Source organism: Lissotriton vulgaris, chromosome 5 (assembly GCF_964263255.1).
Source record: "Lissotriton vulgaris chromosome 5, aLisVul1.2, whole genome shotgun sequence".
In the NCBI taxonomy this organism is placed as follows: domain Eukaryota; kingdom Metazoa; phylum Chordata; class Amphibia; order Caudata; family Salamandridae; genus Lissotriton; species Lissotriton vulgaris.
This window is the reverse complement of record NC_141693.1, coordinates 1,905,649,158-1,905,666,743: the sequence shown is the minus strand read 5'-3', so window position 1 is coordinate 1,905,666,743 and position 17,586 is coordinate 1,905,649,158. Positions and strand designations below refer to the sequence as shown.

At 47.2% G+C, this 17,586-nt stretch overlaps 1 protein-coding gene across 1 annotated transcript in view; it reads right to left on the bottom strand.

The window, feature by feature from the left end:
* The window catches only part of LOC147717687 (uncharacterized), a 139,073-nt gene that overhangs the window by 39,626 nt on the left and 81,861 nt on the right, over positions 1-17,586 (bottom strand). The window contains exon 2 of the mRNA XM_086924475.1: positions 4,900-8,502. Within this exon, the coding sequence (XP_086780601.1) occupies positions 4,900-8,502 (3,603 nt within the window). The remainder of the gene's footprint in view (positions 1-4,899; positions 8,503-17,586) is intronic.

The following is a 17,586-nucleotide window of genomic DNA, read 5'->3' as shown; positions in this document are numbered from 1 at the left end:
TGTGACAGGGAGCAGGTTCTGTTGCTTGGGCCGATTTGGCTGTGTGGAACCGACCCCTGCGTGAGTCAGAGACAGTCATTACATTAAGAACAGCATTACCAGGCATTACCTTCTCTTTCTTACTTTCGTTTATTTGCTTCCCTGTGAAATGGATCTAAAAAAGAAAAACACGTTTGCTGGAAACGTCTCTTTTTCTGACATTTTTCAATTTCTAAGTGTGCAACCTCGGGGTGGAGAGAAATAAGACATTCAGAATAGGAAAAATAACTAAATAACTAACAAACTAAAGCAAGACAGGGTGGTTGCAAGGTGGCCAGATTGATTTAGTCGCACCTAAACCCATAACCGCCACTTCACAGTGTATGCCAGTGAAGCGCTACTTTTGTTTTCTCATCTCTCAACATTGCTTACCCTGGGTGGGAAAGTGCACTATTTCTAGAGGAACTGAAAAACCTGCTTGATGGGTGAATTGGAAAACAAAATAAGCACAGCGGCTTTGTGTTCATAAATGTGGTCTTTTTAAACCATACTGCTTATGTTTTGTAAAGATATAAGCAATGGGCATTGAAACAGGTCCCTTCTACGCCCTGTAGTCATGGCCTTAACTTTTCAGGCAAATGCACTCACTAATTTCTGAATAATGAGTGTAAAAAGAAAAAGGTAACCATGTTGTTTCCTGCTTACATTTCACTTGCTTTACTTCATCTTGTATTCCCTATGAGTGTTTGCTTTTTCTAGAATGTTAAAAAAAAAAATTTGGCAGAATATTGCTTTTGGCTAGTGCGTGATTTCAATTGAGTCACATCCAGGTGTTATAGCGGGTCAGTGCAGTGAAAGTTCCTCTCAGTGGGGCAGTATGGTGTTCAGTGGGGAGAGGAGGGGGCACTAAGGTCAGAGCTACTGAATTTGGAACTGGAGAACCAGGTTCAGCCTTCATGACCAGTCCACCAGACAACTCTCCTGAGGGAGCACAATTGCATGCAAGACCTTAGAAGGCCCCACAAGACCTTAAAAGCACTGGTGTCTTAACACAAGCAGGTAGAACCTGGCAGTGGCAAGTGTGGGTTAACCTAGAAGGCCTGTCCGCCACAATTCATTCTGAAGTTCACCTTCAGTCTTGCAGGCAGTCCTAGGAAGCAGCACACCATAGAATGACAGTGACTCTGTCACTGAGGTCACAGGACCCTTGAGTCGGGCGGCTCTAGGGCAGTGCGACCCACCAGGTGCTGAACAGCCGTGGTCCTTGAAGGTAACAGCAGGGGGGCAGTGGGGCTGGGTAAGGGGTGATTTCGAGGGATGATGTAGAGGGAAAATTAAATAAATAATTAATTTTCCCTCTGCATTGTCCCTCATAATCCCCCTTTACCCTGCCCCACCACCCACCGCTCTTACCTGTGCGGACCGCGGCTGGCGTGACTTCAGGTGGGGGCGTCGTGTTTGCAAGTATAATATGGTTTTAAAAGCACCTGCTGCCTCCTTCCTGGCCTCCAACAATTTTCGGCAACAATAAAAATGTTGTGATAAATCCAGTGATTCATGTTCTTAGTAGAGACAGCAGGTGTTTAATGGACGTTTTGACTCATGGAAAGAGGGTTAATGTGCCTGCTGCTAAGAACATGTACCATACAGATCACAAAGGGCACATAAGGTAAATAGTGCAACTGCAACAAATGAAACTGGTCCTAGGATGCTTGTTTCCGGTTCGGGGAGGACTGTTCCCATTGGGCACAGGGTCAAGACTGATTTGCATATGGCTGGGTTCAAACTGGAATGGCATGGTGAGCAAAACAATGGATTTAGGCCCAGATCTCTGTACTGGGGTGAATGCATGACATATGTCTGCATTCTCTTAATCAATTGTTGTTTTTGCATATTGTAAATAGGTCAGTGGGTGCCAGATTTTGCCAGAGGGGCCCTATTGTTACTTGCAGTTAATACGTTAAAATCCTAACATAGAGCAGTGAGCTATTAAACTGTCATGTAAGAGCTGCATGCAAACTGCAAGGTATAAATTAGAGTGTTATGGGTTTTTCCCCCAGTCTTTGATTATCATAATGTTACAAAAAAGGGTTCATTTGGGTAGAAATCAATTCTGATTATTAAAGAGAACCCCCCAACCATGGTATTAAGTTTTAAATTATGAGTTTGTGTTTCTCCAGACCAAATCACTATTAAGCTATGCTCTTTACCAGTATGGTTGACATGTGACTCCAACACCTTTTAGTCCTTTTTCTTATGTAAAATTTCCTATACACACGTATGATTGATTTTCTCTGTGTAATATGTGTGATGTAAAGCGCTCTGACACCCTACACGGGTAGAAGTGGTGCTGTCAAATTTCTGATACTTTATTATTTTGACATTTTTACACATGCTAACAGCCTCTACAAAGATTTTGACTTATTAGTACCAGTGGAACATACAACTGCAGCAGTGAGAAAGGTGACCAGTCAATCTTTTCATGGGGCCCTCCACTTCACAGCAGCACAAGTCACATTTCATGTTTGAGCTGCTCTTGTGGCAAACGGAAGAGTATTTCTGATGACAGAAACTCCATGGCTGGGAGAAAAAAAGGCTTGCAATTCCACTTTTAAGGATATTTGGGACATTCTATGATTGGAAATGTATCCCACTTTGTGAATGTATTTTAATGTCAATAACTAATATTAAACCTTAAATAAACATGTGTATCCATTGGTTAAATTACATAACTTAATAATCTGTAACCGGTTAGTGAAATGGGAAACAAATAATAAAAATTGGACTATTTTGCTCTTTCTGCCACACCTCTGACTCCGCCCACTGACCCAATCATCTTGTTATTCCTGCCCTATGATTCTCCGCCCACAGTTCCCCTACTTTTTTTCCCCCACTTCGACCACTGGGTGGTGGACGCTGAGCGGCACTGTATGGGGCGTCGCGACCGGGCCAGAGAAATGAATTAAAAGCAAAAGGGGCCTAAAGGGGCAAGGGGCAGCAGGGCTAGACCCCAGCCTGGTTCCACAGCGTAGTTGTTTTGTTTGTTGTGATCAGGGGCGGAGCAAGGTGGTGGCTGGCCTCAGGCTCTAGACCAGGCAGGCTCTGATTGATGACTCTGGGAGCAGCTATCCTGGACCCCCGATCCTCCATGTAACTTAGCCAACCATGAGCTGTCACCTCACCTCAGAGGTCGAAACATGCTACATGCATCAACCTGGAATCCAGGAGGACCTTGAGGTCATGTGGTGAGCAGGGGGCAGGAGGAGGCGGAGAGCCTTCGCTACATTTCGGCTAAAGCATCACTCGGGCCTTTCCAGAACTCATTAGAGAATACATACAAAGAAAAACTAATTGGCAACACGTACATTGCCTCACTCAGGGGAAACCCAACTGGTCTTCTGTTACTTTTCAATTTTTTTATTATTATTATTATGGGCCTTTTTTTCCTCAATTAACTGAGAAATTCAGACACTTCCCTTTTCAAGAATTATTCAGTGAGTGCACCCTTATGGCAGAACAACTCACCCCAAATGGCACCCAAATCGTGCAGTTGCACTAGACTGCTACGAAGATCAGTCATTCTGTATAGAAAGCAAACAAAAAATGCCTCAGCCCACACACATCATTGCTGCAAATGGGTTAGCAAATGTTTAAAATACATACAGTGGATGGTCACTGTCCCATATTGCTGCATTCACCTCAGAAGTGCAGTCACTGACCTATCACAGTTATTACACCCTTGCAGCGACGTGCTGCACCAAGAAAGAAAATCAGTCCTCTTTAGAAGTGTTACTTCCTGTAGCACTAAAGAGGAGCAGCTCTTTGCAAAAGTGTTGGTACCACAAGGGTATCTTATATGAAGAATAAATTGGCTATATTTAAATTCATGTTTCGTGCTCGACCTTTCATTTTTTAGTGTTCTCTCTAGGAATGTCTGTGATTTATGACTGGGTATCCTGGTGCTCCATAAGGTAATCATTTACCATGCTTTAAAAGTTAATACAATCTAATACGTAATGAAAAATGTGTTGAAAAATGCTTTGTTTTGGCCTTTGTTAAAAATGTTCTTGTGGGGACAATCCCCCAAACTCCCTCTAGTAGTGGTTCTTCACTGCACTTGCTCACTACATACCACTTTTACTTTGTTCTCTCTTATTCACTACTTGTGTCTATTTTTGGTGCTCTCTGAAAGAAGGTCTATGGGTACATATGACTTAGCGGGTAACCTGGGGCTCTTTAAGGTCATCATCTACTATTGAATGTGCTTTGAAAGTTGATACAATTGAATATGTAATGAAAAATGTGCAGTAAAATTCACCATTTTGGTCTGTCTTTTTCAAAATTTTCATGGGGGGAGAATCCTCCCAAACCCTTCTCTTAGCCGGCGGGCTCACTCGCTGTGCTCGCTCACTACGGGCCAGATGGGGGCTGGTCTGGAAAAATTTGCCAGGGCTGCTTTCAGTTCCCAGTCCAGCCCTGAGGTTAAAGGTGTAAGGGTGCAGATTGCGATAAAAAACGGGATTAAGGATTAAAGTCATGAAGGGAGATTAGGGTCAGGGAAAAAAATAGGGGTTAAAGATCAGGGCAATGGGAGTGTTAGGGCTCTGGTAAAGGTAACAGCTTGAGGGAAGGAACCAGAGAAATGCATCACAAAAACCGCAAGAGTTATGCGTTAGAAATCCGGATTCATTCGTGGAGTGAATCCAGAGTTAAAAGCAAATTCCAATTGGCCTTAATATACTCCGTGTATTGGAAAGTATGGCGGACTTCATGTAATGAAGGTTAAGAACACACCAAAACTCAGCTGTAATTCATTTTAGGCACTGCATTAGATCGGACGAAATGACACAATTTGTAATGAAAGCAGGACTGTTTTAACTTGTTAAAAATTTGCCACAAGGCTTGGGATATCAGTCTCACCTGCTGCCACAGGGGCGGATGTTGTGATGGGTAATCCTGTTGCATTAGTAAGACGAATGGGTGCCAAGGTAGTTTCATTCTTTATTGGTTCTGACGTTTTTGTGCTTATTGTTGTGTTACCTGTTGTGGATTTTTCTGTTGTGATCTGTGTTGTGGGGACTGATGACGTGTTATTCTCTGTGGTGTTTGGTGATGTACCTCCTTCAGTGCTTATTGTGGCAGTCCCTCCTACAGTGCTTAGGGCAGTAATCCCTACTAAGGAGGTTCGGGCAGTAGTCCCTACTTCAGTGCTTGGTGGGGTAGTCTCTGCTACACTGCTTTGTGTGATAGTCCCTGCTACAGTGGTTTGGGCGGTAGTCCCTGCTTCAATGGTTGGGGCGGTAGTCTCCGCTACAGTGCTTTGTGTGGTAGTCCCTGCTACACTGGTTTGGGCGGTAGTCCCTACTTTAGTGCTTGGTGGGTTAGTCTCTGCTACAGTGCTTTGTGTGGTAGTCCCTGCTACGGTGGTTCGGGCGGTAGTCCCAACTTCAGTGCTTGGTGAGGAAGTCTCTACTACAGTGCTTTGTGTGGTAGTCCCTACTTCAGTGCTTGGTGCGGTAGACTCTGCTACAGTGCTTTGTGTGGTAGTCCCTGCTACACTGGTTTGGGCGGTAGTCCCTACTTCAATGCTTGGTGCGGTCGACTCTGCTACAGTGCTTTGTGTGGTAGTCCCTGCTACACTGGTTTGGGTGGTAGTCCCTACTTCAGCGCTTGGTGGGTTAGTCTCGGCTACAGTGCTTTGTGTGGTAGTCCCTGCTATTATGGTGGTTTGGGCAGTAGTCCCTACTTCAGTGCTTGGTGGGGAAGTCTCTGCTACAGTGCTTTGTGTGGTAGCCCCTGCTACACTGGTTTGGGCTGTATTCCCTACTTCAATGCTTGGTGCGGTAGACTCTGCTACAGTGGTTTGTGTGGTAGTCCCTGCTACGGTGGTTCGGGCGGTAGTCTCTGCTACAGTGCTTTGTGTGGTAGTCCCTGCTACACTGGTTTGGGCGGTAGTCCCTACTTCAGTGCTTGGTGCGGTAGACTCTGCTACAGTGCTTTGTGTGGTAGTCCCTGCTACACTGGTTTGGGCGGTAGTCCCTACTTCAATGCTTGGTGCGGTCGACTCTGCTACAGTGCTTTGTGTGGTAGTCCCTGCTACACTGGTTTGGGTGGTAGTCCCTACTTCAGTGCTTGGTGGGTTAGTCTCTGCTACAGTGCTTTGTGTGGTAGTCCCTGCTATGGTGGTTCGGGCGGTAGTCCCTACTTTAGTGCCTGGTGGGGTAGTCTCTGCTACACTGGTGCGGGCGGTAGTCGCTACTTCAGTGCTTGGCGGGTTAGTCTCTGCTACAGTGCTTTGTGTGGTAGTCCCTGCTACAGTGGTTAGGAAGATAGACCTTACTCCAATGCTTGGTTGGGTAGTATCTGCTACAGTGCTTTGTATGGTAGTCCCTGCTACGGTGGTTCGGGCGGTAGTCCCTACTTCAATGCTTGATGCAGTATTCTCTGCTACAGTGTTTTGTGGGGTAGTCCATGCTACACTGGTTTGGGCAGTAGTCCCTACTTCAGTGCCTGGTGGGGTAGTCTCTGCTACACTGGTTCGGGCGGTAGTTCGTACTTCAGTGCGTGGTGGGTTAGTCTCTGCTACAGTGCTTTGTGTGGTGGTCCCTGCTACGGTGGTTAGGAAGATAGACCTTACTTCAATGCTTGGTTGGGTAGTCTCTGCTACAGTGCTTTGTGTGGTAGTCCCTGCTACGGTCGTTCGGGCGGTAGTCTCTGCTACAGTGCTTTGTGTGGTAGTCCCTGCTACACTGGTTTGGGCGGTAGTCCCTACTTCAATGCTTGGTGCGGTAGACTCTGCTACAGTGCTTTGTGTGGTAGTCCCTGCTACACTGGTTTGGGCGGTAGTCCCTACTTCAGTGCGTGGTGGGTTAGTCTCTGCTACAGTGCTTTGTGTGATGGTCCCTGCTACAGTGGTTAGGAAGATAGACCTTACTTCAATGCTTGGTTGGGTAGTCTCTGCTACAGTGCTTTGTATGGTAGTCCCTGCTACGGTGGTTCGGGCGATTGTCCCTACTTCAATGCTTGGTTGGGTAGTCTCTGCTACAGTGCTTTGTGTGGTAGTCCCTGCTACGGTGGTTCGGGCGGTAGTCTCTGCTACAGTGCTTTGTGTGGTAGTCCCTGCTACACTGGTTTGGGCGATAGTCCCTACTTCAGTGCTTGGTGCGGTCGACTCTGCTACAGTGCTTTGTGTGGTAGTCCCTGCTACACTGGTTTGGGCGGTAGTCCCTACTTCAGTGCTTGGTGGGTTAGTCTCTGCTACAGTGCTTTGTGTGGTAGTCCCTGCTATGGTGGTTCGGGCGGTAGTCCCTACTTCAGTGCTTGGTGGGGAAGTCTCTGCTACAGTGCTTTGTGTGGTAGCCCCTGCTACACTGGTTTGGGCTGTATTCCCTACTTCAATGCTTGGTGCGGTAAACTCTGCTACAGTGGTTTGTGTGGTAGTCCCTGCTACACTGGTTTGGGCGGTAGTCCCTACTTCAGTGCTTGGTGGGTTAGTCTCTGCTACAGTGCTTTGTGTGGTAGTCCCTGCTATGGTGGTTCGGGCGGTAGTCCCTACTTTAGTGCCTGGTGGGGTAGTCTCTGCTACACTGGTGCGGGCGGTAGTGCCTACTTCAGTGCTTGGTGGGTTGGTCTCTGCTACAGTGCTTTCTGTGGTAGTCCCGGTTACAGTGGTTAGGAAGATATACCTTACTCCAATGCTTGGTTGGGTAGTCTCCGCTACAGTGCTTTGTATGGTAGTCCCTGCTACAGTGGTTCGGGAGATTGTCCCTACTTCAATGCTTGGTTGGGTAGTCTCTGCTACAGTGCTTTGTGTGGTAGTCCCTGCTACAATGCTTTGTGTGGTAGTCCCTGCAATGGTGGTATGGGCTGTAGTCCCTACTCCAATGCTTGGTGCGGTAGTCTCTGCTACAGTGCTTTGTGTGGTATTCCCTGCTAAACTGGTTTGGGCGGTAGACCCTACTTTAGTGCTTGGTGGGTTAGTCTCTGCTACAGTGCTTTGTGTGGTAGTCCCTGCAATGGTGGTATGGGCTGTAGTCCCTACTTCAATGCTTGGTGCAGTAGTCTCTGCTACAGTGTTTTGTTTGGTAGTCCGTGCTACGGTGGTTCGGGCAATTGTCCCTATTTCAATGCTTGGTGGGGTAGTCTCTGCTACAGTGCTCTGTGTGGTAGTCCCTGCTATGGCAGTTAGTTTGGTAGCTTCAGCGCTTGGGGAGGTAGTCCCTTCTCTGGTGCTTAGTGCGGTGGTCCCAACTATGGTGGTTAAGGAGGGAGTACCTTCTCTGGTGCTTTGTATGGTAGTCCCAGCTATGGTGCTTAGTGTAACATTCTCTGCTGTGGTAGCTACTGTCAAGGTCTCTGCTTTGGTTTTTGTGGTTGTTCTTTCTGTATGTATGGCTGTTGTCGCTGCTGTGGCACCATCAGTCTTCCACGCAGGTGACGTCCTGCTTGCTACCACAGTGGTTGCGAGTGAAGTCACGGAGGGTACATCGGTGGCGTTCTGCGATACTACCATCGACACTAAACCTGTGAGGTATAAAAAAAATAGGAATTCTTCTCAGAATATTTCTGGTATCATTTTGCACAATTAATGCTTTTTTTACAAATATGTATTTCAACCGGAAGAAGAAAAGCACAACTTGTACATTGTGATGGAGAGTAGCTGTTTGGGTCCTTCTCAGGGCATAGCTGTCATGAACATCACAGTGTCTGTGGCCTTGGAGGAAAGGAATCTGAGGGGCCGGCCACTATGGTTATCTTCTACAACCCAACCACAGAGCATGGCACTGTTTCACATGTCACACAAGGAGTTTAGAAGATTCCTTCATAGAGGGAGGCCTTGAGGGGGTAAAACGGGATATCAAACATTTTCAGGATTATTTCTAAAAGAACAAGTGTTTCAACATTCACAAAGCCTGTGTAAAGTCAGCTCAACACCCATAGAGTTAAAACAATCATTTCTTCAAGTTGTTTTATTTGCCTTGAAGGCATCTCACACGATCCATGGATCTTTCACTGTTCGAATCATAGCGATATATGAGTTTTATCTAACCCCCACTCGGGTGGGGCCTATCTTGGCTATCCTTAGATGGTTCAAGGACCACAAAGAAGCTGGCAGGTGGCAGCTACAAGCGACTGCCATAAGTGTTCAAATAATTCTTGATAAAGTCTTTAATTAAACACGTAGCATAGGATCCACATAAAGCCAAAAACGACAGGTTTATAACCAATATCCCTTTCTTACCCAAGGTGCAGCCACAAGCTGTAGAACCAACTTGGTAAAAATAACATATGGTAAAGTGCCAATCTGGGTTAAAACCCAGCAGAAGAGCTGAAGCAGAACCAGTGCCAAGTTATTGGATTCAATGGAACCGGCTTTTAATGATACTGCTGCATTTACCTACAGGCTTTGACACCCTGAGCATCCTTCTGTTGCGAAGATTGTATGGGGAGGGGGGGTTGAGGCTTCCGAGTCAGCTGGCATGGGGGATTTCCCTCTCGGACTGCGATGCCCAGGTAAAGATGGAGGAAGGCATCGACCGCTCTAGCCGTAAGTCTACATCCTCTCCCTTCATTGCACCAAAGCAGTGCTTTAACCCCTTCGCTGCGGTAGTTTTCACCTGCTGTGCAGGGGGAGGGTGGGCTGCGCCCGGCACCGCCGTGCTTGTAATGAGCTCGGCTCGTCATGAGGAACAGTGGACCTGTGCTGATGACGAGAGGATCTCGTCACGGCCACACCCGTTTTGGAACGTTCTATACAGCGGGGAAATTATCCCCGCGTGTGAACGTTCCTACGGCCATGACGAGCTCAGCTCGTCATGAGCACAGCTCAACCCTGCCTCATGATGAGCTGAGCTCGTCATGAGCATGGAAAGTGTTAAGGTCTTCTTTCCTACCAGACTGCTTCCCCTACTAGAAGCAAAGCATGATGTGTGACAAACAAGGATGGTCTGCAGAAGTATGTAAAAGCACTATAATTCTGGTCAGATCTTTTTCAAACAAGCATTTGCAAAGCAATAGGTCTCGCATTTACGTGAGTTTGAGCTATTGACATTGTAAATGACAATGCCTTTTATTTTTGTTTCCGTTTCTAAAACCTAAATAAAAAGGCATTGTTCTTTACAATGCCGATAGCTTAAACTCATGTAAATGTGAGACCTATTGCATTGCAATTGATTGTTATCAAGAACAGGGGTGTTCATCTCTCAGGCATGCATTATATACTGTAATGGAACACTGACACACTCTAAAACAACAAGGATTGGGCCTCCAGCACCAGCCAAATACCGCCCTTCCCAATCCCACCCTGATATTACATAATGGCTACAAAGCCCAGGGAAGGGGGCCCCCTCCCCATGGCCTTGAAAAAGTGATGAGGCAATTCCCAAAAAAATGATGTTCTAGAGACAAAGCTTAAGGTTAACAAAAGCCAGTTGGTCTTGCTGCTCCCTCCTCCCCTCACCCACCTCTCCTTACCTGTGTCCGGCTGGTCCTGGAAACAAAGGGGCCTTTTGTCGCCTGGATGAAAAATGCACAGAGAGCGCCTAGAATGGCCGGCACTTAACAGGCGCTGCCTCGCCCTGACACTGTGAGCCAACATAATTGCTGGCCCAGCTGCTGTCCTGTCCCCCATTCTGTATGCACCTCCAGGAATGTCACCACGCCCTGACCAGCAAGGTCAAGATGTAATGTAATCTGGTGGGACAGGCGACCCTGCAGGAATAGGTGGGCTAATTGTGAAAGTGTGGCCTTTCACAGTTGCACAGGGCCCCCTGTTTTTTGGCAGAGTGCGAGGCACTGGGCAACTGCCCACACTGCCCATGCCTGCGCCTGTCCAGCTTCCCTGGTGTAACATTATAATGACAATGAAAGTAACAAAAAGGACCTTGGGTACATCCCAAATACAGATCAGCAATAAGTAGGTGTTACATCTGAGGTGGAGCCCATTGTGGACTGTTAACAGGACACCCTTGGTTTTGATCAATTCAGTGACTTGCTTGAAGCCTGATCTCTCGGCTAACTTGCCTATAAAGTGTACCTTGTAGCTTGTAGGGTTATATGAATATAGTCCTTATTTCTTCAGTGTATTGCCGTTTTCCAGTCCACCCTTAATAAGATGACTCTCCATAAACAAGGTGAGAGAGTTGTAAACTTCTTCACTGGCTTTTAAAACAAGAGACCGGCATCTTCAGAAGTAACCATGTTTGGTTCACTGTCCATAAACAGAGCAGCTCAATAGAGAGTCATTTCCCAGAGTCCACCTAAGAGGCAAATGTGGAAGATCATTTTTGTAAAGGACCAGTCACTCTGAAAAACCCATCCTCCATTCCCACACAAGAACCAGAAACTTTCACAAATGCAGAATGTTCCTTGGGCCTGGCCACTGATGTGTTCTGATGTTTCAAGCCATTTAAATCATATTGTTAATTTGGGTGACATAATAATTCAGGGACGTCAAAATCTAGTTAAAATGGTACCCGTGAATTTGTATGAATAAGATCAGCAATAACATATAGGAACTCAACAGTGCCAAAGGTCAAAGCTATTCTTAGAGCCCTATCACTCATTTTCAGTGAGTGACTTGGCACATGGGAGGGATTTATTTAAGCTTTTCAGACTTTATTATACAGATATTATAATGAGAGGATCTTGTTCGCTTAGGACAGAATACCTTCACCCTTTCATTCACTATCACCCACCCAACTGATTGTACATTCATAGACTCCTTATTTCAGAATTGCATAACTCTCCAGTTTTTTTAGATGAAAACTTCAACATTTCCTTGTTTAGTTTGTCTGAGGCCACAAAGGAGTTTCGGGATCTGAGTCTTTTTTTTTGCTAAACTGCCCAGAGACCAAATATTAGTGTGGAGATTTCGAGTATCTATCGTTGTAAGATTTTTTTTTCACATTCCACTACACAGCAGCAGTACCTCATATTGATCTAGCAATTTTTCGCCCAGATCACAGCTTGGTTTATGTCTTTTATACTTCAGTTTGTGGCAGATGCATTTAAGAATGGTTATGTTCTGATCAGACCACTCATTGTTTGCTTTCAGGGCGATTTTTCTACCCTCAGCTACTTTAGGATGATTATATCCAGAAAGGCTGTGATGTGGAGCTAGAGTGAAGACGGTAGCTCTTCAGGAGTGGTGGATGGAAAACAGGGCTATCTATACAAGTAGCAGAGTGGCCAGCATTACCTTTCATATCATGCATTTGTATTGTTGTGATGAATTTAATGTTCTTTAGAAGTACATTGATTGCTGGGAGCCAAGCAATGTATGCCTCCCAAATATTGAGAAGTACAGTTTGACAAGAAATTTTATTTTATTTATTTATTTATAGCATTTGTAGAGCGCTCTGCAACCCTACGGGCATCCTGGCGCTGTGTACATGTTGCTGAAAAACACTGTGCATCAGAGGTAGAAAGGATAACATTGGATTCTGGTAATTAGATTTTAGGGAAGAGCCATGTTTTCACCTTTTTTCGAAAGGCCATCAATTCATCCGTTTTCCTGATGTCGATAGGAAGTTTATGCCACAGGTGGGCTGCAGCAATGCTGAAGGCTCTGCCACCATAAGTGACTTTCAGAGGGACACAGGGCCATATTATCAATAAAGGCCGATACATTATCGTCGCTTTTATCGGCAGGAAACTGCTGATAAAGCGGCAATAATGGGCTTTGTTAGAAACGGGATCTCTGGCTGGCCAAGGCTTGCGCCAACGTCAGTCAGAGACCACCACTTCCACGTCAGGGCAAGGGAGTCACACACCAAGATAACCCCAGCTCACCCTCTAGGTAACGTGGCGCGAGCAGCAAGGCTAAACTTGGAGGCTATGTAGGTTAAGTGTTTGCGCGCGCACCCAGCAACAACACCCAAGGCCCACCACAAAGGAAACTCCATACAAGGTTATATAAAAATAGCCTTTGTATTATATCAAAACACATTAGATAAGAACACACATTTTACAATGTGCCAACAGGCACGGGCAGAATTTACAGGGGGGATATTTACAAGACAGGGCCACTGTCAGGAATCATCACTTTTTGGGAATAGTAATTAGCACATAGAATACTTTTAGAACCAAATAGAACATGTAGCACAAATTAGCACACAACCAGTAATTACTGGTAAAGCATAAGTACCTCCTACGCAACCCTAACCACCTTAGGAAAATATTGCGCAGGGAACAAAAGACCTCACTAGCAATACCTGTACTAGGAGAAAAACAACCACCTAGGAATCACCAACATCTAGGGGTATAAGCATAGGAACATTACACATGACGCATTAACATTCAGCGGTGTAGGGAAAGAAAACACATGATGTATCAAAACACATTGAGGTGTAAGAAAGGAAACACATGATGCAGGACCTACATTCAGCGGTGTAAACACAAGGAAAAACACATGATGCATAAGAACACATTCAGAGGTGCAAGCACAAGCAATTGCGCAAAACTCACATGAGCCACAACCTGTGGCAGTCCCTAGGCCCTCTGTCAGGGCAGGCTGTAATAAGCCAAAAGTACACCCAGCCTAAACGTAGCAACTGTCCACTAAGTGCTGGACAGTTGTAAATAACAAGGATGCCAACGTTGGAGCCTCGTGGGCTCAGGAACAACAATGGGGCCAAAGGAAATGCCCCCGGGAGCCTCCTCTGGGCTCTAAACACAAAATGGCACCTTCTTGAGCCTCTCTGGGCTCATAAAACCAAAGTGGGCGCCTCGAGCCTTCTCTGGGCTCGCAAGGCACAAATACGGGGTTGTTGGAGTCTCGCAGGGTTTGAAGACAAAATGGGGCGCCTGAGCCACTCGTGGCTTTCAACGATAACTGTGGCGCCTGAGCCACTCATGGGCTCTAAATTACCCACTGCGGGCGTTCGTTGGAGTCTCTCCACGGGAGACTCGAAAACGGAGAGGCCCCCAGAGCCCTCTCAGGGCTCCACACAAGAATGGCCCACTCGTTGGAGTGCCGCTCGGGGGACTCAAAATCAAGAATTGCCCCCAAGCCTCGGGCTCTCCAGAACACTGCTCCTGTCGGTGGAGTGGCCCGCTGACAACCGGGGCCGCTCTGCTTTCACTCGGGAGGCCCCCGCCCTCCTGCACTCACCGGCTCTCCTGTGGCGGTGGACCTGGTGCAGCGGGCGGGACCCTTCAGCGGCTCTTCACGAGAGCTCCCGCTCCTCGGGTCTGCAGCTCTTCTCCTGGGCTCTCGTCGGACTTCCGAGAGCCCTGCGCACGCCTCCCTCGCTTCTCTGCGGTACCGGCCGGTTTCCTGGGTGAGCGCGGGGGAGCCCTCGGGGCTTGTCCAATCCCTGCGCGGCCCAAGAATGATGCAAGGGAATCCCTGCGCCGGGGACCAATCACAGCGCAGCGATTCTTCCCTGGGGCCGCCAATGGCAGCGCGGTCCTGGGGATAGGCCCCCTGACTCCGGGACGTGCTCGGGAATGGCGGCGCAGGGGTCTTCAACCAAAGTACGAAGCTGGCACACGCTTAAGGCCACAAGAACAGCGCCAGGTCCCTGGTAGGGTGGGAACCTGCCAGGGGACTTCGAAAATGGCAGAAAACGGGCCAACTGCCGGGTGGGCACCGGCGAGGAACAAGTGAAGCTCCCTCGAGCGCTAGGGGTAAAATAAAGCGCTCCCAGCGCTATAACCAGAGAATAAAGCGCTTCCAATCGCTAGGAGGCTATTCCAGCAAAGTCCATCTAGACAGGGGGCAAGGCTGGGCCAGGGGCCAGCTCACTGGCCCTCCAGGCAGGGAGGCAATCCAAGTGGCGGTTCCTCCTGGCCCCAGCAGCAGCATTAGCCCCCTCAAGATCCTGGAAGAGAACAGTTTCAGTGGGGACACAGCTCCATTTTTATACACTGAAATCCTTTGTCTGTAGGTGCAGGGTGGGGGAGAAACCAGTTGCAGCTGGTTCTTGAGTACTCTGTTTACCTCAACCACCCTCTCTATTCACTGGTAGGGCTTGGGTCATCAGTCGCACCACAGGGGGCGGAGCCAGCATTGTGTGGGGAAACTTCAGGCCCATCAGGGACCAGGTGTAGCCCTCCCCAGCCATCAACATGCTAATCTCACACTCACCACCGGGCAGACCCATCCAGCCTTCCTGGAGCCAGGCTCACCAGCCAGCTCCAGCCAATCACACGGCAGGCATATTTCACATTAATATGCCAAGTCCTAGAAGTGGCATTTCTACACATGACACACTCATGCCACATACACCATTGCGAAGCATTCATTCTCACGAACTCGCACATACCAAATTCGAGCATGCACTCCCCACGCATCAGGAACTACTAGGGACACAGACATTCCCCATGCATTCCTATGGGAGGGCAGGCCAACCTTACTCCACGCACGCACTTTCACTCTGGGACCCAGGGAAAAGTGCGCTAAGCCAGAAATCATGAACGCCAGGTCGCCATCAAAAGCAAAAAGTTCAGGGGTGAACCAGCCACAAAGGCCCGGGTCCAACAGGCTTGATAATATGCCCTTGTAAATTCCCATAGCAGCCCAGGTTAACCCCAGAACCTGGACTGCTATGGGCTTGATAATATGCCCTTGTGAATTCCCATAGCAGCCCAGGTTAACTCCAGAACCTGGACTGCTATGGGAATTCACAAGGGCATATTATCAAGCGCATTATCGCCGCTTTATCAGCAGTTTCCTGCCGATAAAAGCTGCGATAATGTATCGCCCTTTCTTGATAATATGGCCCACTATTCTCATATTGTCTTGCGATGTTTAAACAGCCAGAACAGCGCGACTAGCAGCTTTCATAACTGGGGCACAGCTCACAGTTTAAAGATTCGTCTGACACCTTTGTCAGTGTAGCACCATCAACAGGTCACACGAGTCAAGTCAAATGTATTTTCAGTTAAATGAAACCTTTACATACAGACACATATAACAGAACATAAGACACCATTCGTAACTTCAGGGTGACTTACATGCACACATTTCCATTATGAGATAATAACCTTCACTTCTAAGTGACAATCACCTATACGTATTTTAACTGCAAATAACGCACATATCGAAATTATGTTGTGTGGTTCATATTTCACCTGGTGTAGGCCGGGTATGATGAAAAGAAATCTCGCGCTCTGTTAAATTTCAGCAGGGTAAGCACTGCCCGAATTAAAGGGGACACAATGCCTGTCAATATATAGATTTACTTGGGATAAACTTGTAAAAGGTGCTAATTAACATACTAATGTGCTCTTCATTTACCCTATTTATAAGGTGACACCTACAATCGCGTCACTGGCAATGTGGGCCTTTATGCACTGACGTGCCTTGATGGAATCAGTAGCCTCTGGGACAGTACACGATTGATCACGCAGCTGTGTACTGCAGGGGGCGCTGTTCTGTCTTCCAAGAGACCATCCAGATCTATAACTCAGGCATAAACTAGGAGCATATACATAACTAGGTTTTAGACAGAGGCACAAGACTTTAAATGGATCATTTGGGCAGAATAAAGATGTGCAGAGGCTCAGAAGTGTAAGGGGGTCAGAGCTTTTTGGAATTTCTGTTTGTAATGGCCTTGGATAATGTGATTACTAAAGAGAACAACATGGCCGGGGTGTAGTTGCTAGCAGACGAAACGAAATGTTGGAAGGGGGTCATTGTTTAGGAAAAGTTTAAAGGACACATTTCAGTGAGGTGATGCACTGGGGGAGCATGGCTATGCGGGCAATGGAGTCGGGCGCTGACATCCCGGGGGAGATCCTCACACCAGACCGAGGATACGCCCCGCCCAACAGGCCCAGCAAAATGGCGATGTATGGCGCTTTGATTGCCTGATCTCCAGCTGGCAATGAATAAGACTTGAGGGCGAAAGTAATTACCGACGCGTAGACCGCGTAGAGCCCAATGCTGCAGTCACCTCAGCACACAACATGTAAGTGTGGGTGAGTTTCCATGGAACCCGTCGGCACCCTGTGGCCCGATGCGGCCATGCTGCGGGGAGCCTGACCTCTGCAGTAATCAGGAGACAGTTGAGAGTATAGCCGCACTCTGAAGCTATTTAAAAAGACTGCCACATTCACCAGTGAGTGAGGCGGCATTGCGCAAGACCACCTGCGAAGTGCTAATGAGCCCGATTCACTTGCGGAAGCGATAATTGCTGCCATTTGGCGGTGCGCGCTCCCAGAAGTAGTTTGCCTCATGTGCACGCGTAGTCATTGATGGCAATGGAACGCGTACACAATTTTGGCTGAAAAGCCAAAGCGATCCCATAAGGTCTTTTTGCCTATGCAGCTTATGAGCACTGCGTAGGCGAGACCTAAAAAGTTATTTCTTTTTTTTGTTCAAAGGAACACAGCATCAAAAATGCAAACACATACTTGTATTAAATAATAAGGTCTAACAACAAGTATTATGCTACGATCACAAGTTTCGGATACACCCAAACCACGCTGTGCTGCCTCCAGTGTCTGAGCGTTGTGCCTATTAGACCCACTTCCACCATTCTACCTACTACACCCACTTGTAAATAACTTGTAAATAACGTGCCTCTCTCTGTCTTTCATGCTAGGGACAGGATATGCTCGTTAGTAATGTGTGTGTATCTGCATAATCAGATTCAGACA